Genomic DNA, 5,748 nt, shown 5'->3' on the forward strand with positions numbered 1-5,748 from the left:
GATCAGCAATTACGTCATAAAACACTTTAGAAATTTATTCTTATATTATGTAATAGAAATAGATATTATGGTACTTATTTCAATTAGAAAGTTGATAACATACGTTCAAATAGCTTCATCACAATAACAGTATTTAAAATTTTGTACAGATTTTTAATATATTAGCACCCGCGTAAATTTCTGTCATTTTTTTCCCGCTTTGGCGTAACGGTCTTGTAGGCACTAACAGCGTTACCATGGAAACATGCGACTGTTATTCCTATGTTCAGGAGTATTTTGTCACTCACTTCAGATACAATAGAACGTACAGTAAACGATTAGTCACGTAGTAAGGAGCGTTTAACTTTACTGTTCATGGATAACATTCGCCCGCATACGCCCAAATTATTCGGCAGACAGTCACTGAGTTAAATTAGGAGGTTCTGCCATATTTCTCTGACATTTCACTAACAGATTGCCGCCTTTTTTGAGATATGGCGAACACCGTAAGACAGCCAAAGCATCGACAATCAAAGGTCTCTCGAAGATGCATATTTTCATCCCAAGACTTCACAATTTTATAAGAAAGGAATGTATGACCTCATTACACAATGGAAGAAGGTTGTTGGATGTAACGAAGCCTACTTTGATAATTAAAAACATTGTATAATCAAACTGCGTTTTCTTACATTAATAAAAAAACGACATAAATTTAAACACGACAATAAAATTTAAATTGTAAGCAATTTGTTGAAATCGTTTAAAAAACACTTATTTTATTGCACAACTAAAGGTATTTTATTGGCTTAAAAATATATATGTACTCTCAAAATGATTTCATTCTCTTGTAAATACTTATTCAGATAAATGTTTATAGTATGTTCCTTTATCTTTTATAATTTATTATATTTTGTAATATGTGCTTACAACACATTTAGTGCTGAAATACCAACAAAAAAACAAACAAAATTTTCATTCCTCTATTTTCAATGGATATTTGATAAGAAAGTGCAAACGATGGCTGTACACACAAATCATATGCTACAATTATTATAATATTACATAAAAGTATACAAAAATAAAATTTGGGATATATTTAAATCAGTATAACAGAATTATAAAATACCTAACCTACATCTAAAATAAACTGAAAATGCTATTCATCATATATTTAAATTTACATATCTTATCTTTAAAAAACAAGTGTAATAAATAAAATATAGTACAAATAAAATAAAGTCTTATTTTAAAAAGGCAAATGCAATAAATAAAATGTAGTACATAATTTCCTTTCTTTCCATAATACATAATTACTTTTTTAAGAATTATGTAGAGCTAAAAGCAGGATATATGTGTAATTCAATGTAAACTACTTCACTAATTGCAATATTATATTAAGGAGACTATATTTTAGTCAAAGTTGAAAGGGATCTGACTGTTTAAAGTAGAGCATCTATTTTAAAATTTACTTCGTTGAAACAACATTATGCTCGGTAATATTTCGTATTACTACAATAAATACATTAAGTGATCTGGAATAATGAACTAAACAAAATATTTTACAGCTAAAAATTAAAATTTTTCATCAAATGAAACACATTACCATTCAATTTGAAGTGTTTTTGAATAAAGTTTCACATCTTACATATTGCAGGTTCACAGAAATTTGATCAATTAGTCAAATGTTTATGCATAAGTTCCAATGTCAAGAGAGAATATAAAACAACATTTACAGTAAGCAAGTTAGAAATAAAAAACTGGTTAAAAAGAACAAATAGCAACAAAATATTAAGAATAGAATAAAATCTTATTGTGTAAGATATAATCTTTGCATGAACATAGTTCCAAAATGAAAATATAATCGCGAAATATTATTTACAAAAGTATATATTGCAGATATGTTACAACTAGATAAGAAACACCCATTTTTTTCTATTTCAAATTCTTATTAAATATGTACGAAAAATTATTATTATGAAGCAACATACATTCCTTCATTTAAATTACAAATTAATAAAAGGAGAAAGGACAATTCACATTAATAAAAAGACTAATGTACAAAATAAATATATTACTCACTTCAAAAAGTTGTCATTTTCTTCATTCACTTTCTCTGCATCGCGGGTTTTATACTTAATTAAGCGTTCTACTAATTGACGATTTTCCTCCTACAAATGTTTAAAATGAATTAAACTTCATAAATTTAAATAAGCAACTATGACATGAATTATAAAATGTTTATTACATTGATAGGAAGTATTTTTCCTTATACAATATTACATAATAATTACCTGAGCTTTTCTGAGTTTCTCTTCTAAAGATGAAAAAGCAAGTTGGAGGGCTTGGTGCTCATCTCTCAACATTTGATTAACACTTTCCAACTCTCTTTCTCTGCTAAGATATCTGGATATGTCTGACCGTAAATTAACATTGAGCTCCATACTTTCAGCAAGACTGTAAGTTTGTGAAACATAATGGAATTAATTATTTAAACTTGTAACACACATATGTAATGACAAAGAAATTCAAATATAAAGCTATTCCCAATTCTTTGAAAATAAAAAAAGATATCTACCTTATTTCTTTAGCTTTAAGTTCCTTTATCATTTCTTGTAACTTATTATTAAGATCCACTATTTGTTGTGTATGTTCCCCTTTCCTTTTATGTAGTGTTGCTAATTCTTCTGCTTGCTTTAGCAGACGAGCTTCAAGATCAGCATTTACATTTATTCCAGGAACTCCACTTGCTGCCTCTCGACGAAGAGTTTCATTTGCTATGGTGAGTTGAATATTTTCTCCACGTAATGTGTTTGCATTTTCAAATAATCTGTTATCTATAAATTAGAAGTGATATTAATGACCTCTCATTTAAAATTGAAACATTGACTTAATATATACTTTAGTTTATGTTATAAATATCATAGTGCATTAAATCAAAATCTAATAATAATAATAAGCTCTTGTTGTATGCCTTAAATTAATAACACTAGTAATAATAACAACTATAAAGGAAAGAATCTTACGCAAACTAATGAGATCTGCAAAACAATATGTTTGTTTTCTATTCCTTTCTTGCAATTGTATAATTAAATTTTTTCTCCAATTATTATCTTCTCTAGAAAATAATACACCTGGTTCACTTGCAGCCATTTTCAATACATGAAATATCTCTCTGGTATTATTACTATCTGAATTATTTGTCCTTTCTTATCAAAGTCGTATAAAAATCATTTGTCAGAAAAACAGTTGGTAGATATTTTGACAATCTTCACTTCTTAACGTACACTGTTACTCCACGAAAAATTTATCTTACTTTGACAAAGTTGCATTTGAATAACAATCACAATCAACATTGAAAAATGTCGTATTAATCACATGACATTCAGAGTTACCACCAATATTTTTAATTATGAAAATAGCTATTCTAACCTAAATATACCAAACACTACACTGCTATCCTGAAATTGCGGGTTATTCGAAATGTCGACATATTCTGATTGCCAGATTGCGATATCTGAATTCTGAGAGCAAGTTCAGTTAAGTCGATAACGATAAATTATTTTTCTTCAGCTTCTGTTTGGTAAATATGTCATAGATACGTCATATATAAATAACATAAGTAAATTCATGTAAAAATAAATTAATTCTATTCGTAATTAAATTTAAATGTATTAAAATATCTAACAATTAAGGCAATGTGCAACTGATGATGAAACAGTTTTCTGCATTTATATTTGGATCAACTGATACCACACAGTCATTATCCAGGTTCGATATGTATGTTTGTTATAATTGTTTAAAAACTTAATAAATAAAAGTATGTTTCTCATAATTATATTTGTAGCGAACACACTATTCAAAAATAGTCTCTTTAATAATCTCTTTAAATTCATAAATAATTTCTATTTATTAATACAAAAAATTATAATATAATTCCAAGGATGATTATGCATTATACTTTTTATGTAGATTATGGAAATAGTTAACGTTGGACTATCGAAAGAAATATTGTTTGGGCATAGATCATTCATACTCAAGAAAGTTGCTTTTCAATGAAATATAAAAATAAAAACCACAAATATTATGAAAAAAGAACGGACAAAAATACATGTAATCCATTGAAAATAATTAATAGGTTCAAGTACATTTTTTAAATTATAAGTATTTTTATGTATGTAAATTTAAATCGAATGTTAATTAATTTTTAAATACGAAGAATTTTTAAAAAGTAAAATATTATTAAATTACACTTTCTATAACTTAATCACAGAAACGGTAGTCAAGTGCGTAAAAAGTGTAAAAGAATCCATACCACTGCTGTACATGAGACTGGTCTAATGCAATATGTATTCTATGCAATACTTAATACTGACCTACATATGAATCAAGGAACGGCAGCAGCAAATGTAAGTATCCAATTTTGGACTGTTTGAAACTTGTTATTAAATTAACGTTCAAGCATGCTGTAATTAGCCTGATATCACTTCATAGTAAATTGGACAATGATCAAGTGAAATGCCAATATATTGATAGGTGGACAACAAATGGGTAACATATACATACATACATTAATACTTTTATTGTATTTACAGTTAATTTACAATTCCCACTTTATTCTTACTTCTTAATTTATTTTATATATAAATAATAGACAAAGTGTGCATATAATTAATCCAATCTGTTATGTAAAAGCAGACGAAGGATAATAATCTTAAAGGGGTATGATCATAAACATTTAAAATACCTTCACGGCGAACTAAAATTTATGGCAATTGGAACTCACATAGTTCGTCAAAATTGGGGACGTAATCGAGCAATTACAGTGTTAGCAGTTTTCGGACAAAGGGAAGATTTAGAGGAAGTTTTTGAAGGATTATCATACTTACGATAATAAAATGTATACATGAATAAATAATCAATTTGCAATATTGTTGAATAAAATTTTCTATTGAACACAACATATGCATAATATCGAGGACTTCGTCTGTGATATCTTCCTTATTTTAGGTTAATAACTATATGTAATATGTTTCTATGTTTTCGTTGCTATTACATTATTCAATAAACACAGATTCAATTACATGTTTCCATATCAAGCGATGTAACACCCGCAATATTGCACTTTATAGGATTGTTTTCAAATTATACTGCGCATTTAAAAGTACATATTCAACATAGTATATTGTTGAGCCACACGTGGTTATCCCGCCACTGGTGGTTGTGTATAGACGGGATGGTAAGTAATTTCATATTATCAAAAAAAAATCAAGCTCAGGTGATAAGTTACACTACTTATCATCGGAGTAATCGTGCACGTTGGTGCTGTACGAGAACAGTTGAACATCGATGAGTATTGCAGCTACGCTCGATAGTACCGTTCCTTGTGCTTGGTGAACATTGTGGTCGAGGGGAAGAAGTAAAGGACACAGCGTGTTAAAGCGCCAAAGGTTGCACGCGAAGCGGCGCCACGCCCGCCTCCCCCCACATGTACGGCTTGCCAGAGGAGCGAGAGGAGAGGCAGTTGGTCGGCGCAGTCGCTCGCCGCGTTTTATGCAACCAGTCTTGCTTCGGAGCGAGTGAATCTACTCCTCCAGCATTTGACAGACGAGGAAAGTGTGTGTAGTGACATCGGTGTCCGTCTGGCCGCTTCTCGCTGATCGGTCCTTGTTAATAATACGACCGACTGTTCCGTCGACACAACTGGATTCGGCCAGATACGGTTTTCTTCGTGCTCGAGATAGGACACGACCGTGTAAACGTCTGTAGTAC

General features: G+C 29.8%; 1 protein-coding gene across 1 annotated transcript in view; it reads right to left on the minus strand.

The window, feature by feature from the left end:
• Positions 1-3,129, minus strand: part of LOC108578786 (autophagy-related protein 16-1-like) — a 433,092-nt gene extending 429,963 nt beyond the window's left edge. Inside the window, exons 1-4 of the mRNA XM_017942181.1 lie at positions 3,003-3,129; positions 2,555-2,813; positions 2,271-2,433; positions 2,059-2,147 (exon numbers count right to left, since the gene is read on the minus strand). Of these exons, the coding sequence (XP_017797670.1) occupies positions 2,059-2,147; positions 2,271-2,433; positions 2,555-2,813; positions 3,003-3,129 (638 nt within the window). The remainder of the gene's footprint in view (positions 1-2,058; positions 2,148-2,270; positions 2,434-2,554; positions 2,814-3,002) is intronic.
• Positions 3,130-5,748: the final 2,619 nt, after the last annotated feature.

This window comes from Habropoda laboriosa, unplaced genomic scaffold (genome assembly GCF_001263275.1).
Source record: "Habropoda laboriosa isolate 0110345459 unplaced genomic scaffold, ASM126327v1 scaffold47, whole genome shotgun sequence".
In the NCBI taxonomy this organism is placed as follows: domain Eukaryota; kingdom Metazoa; phylum Arthropoda; class Insecta; order Hymenoptera; family Apidae; genus Habropoda; species Habropoda laboriosa.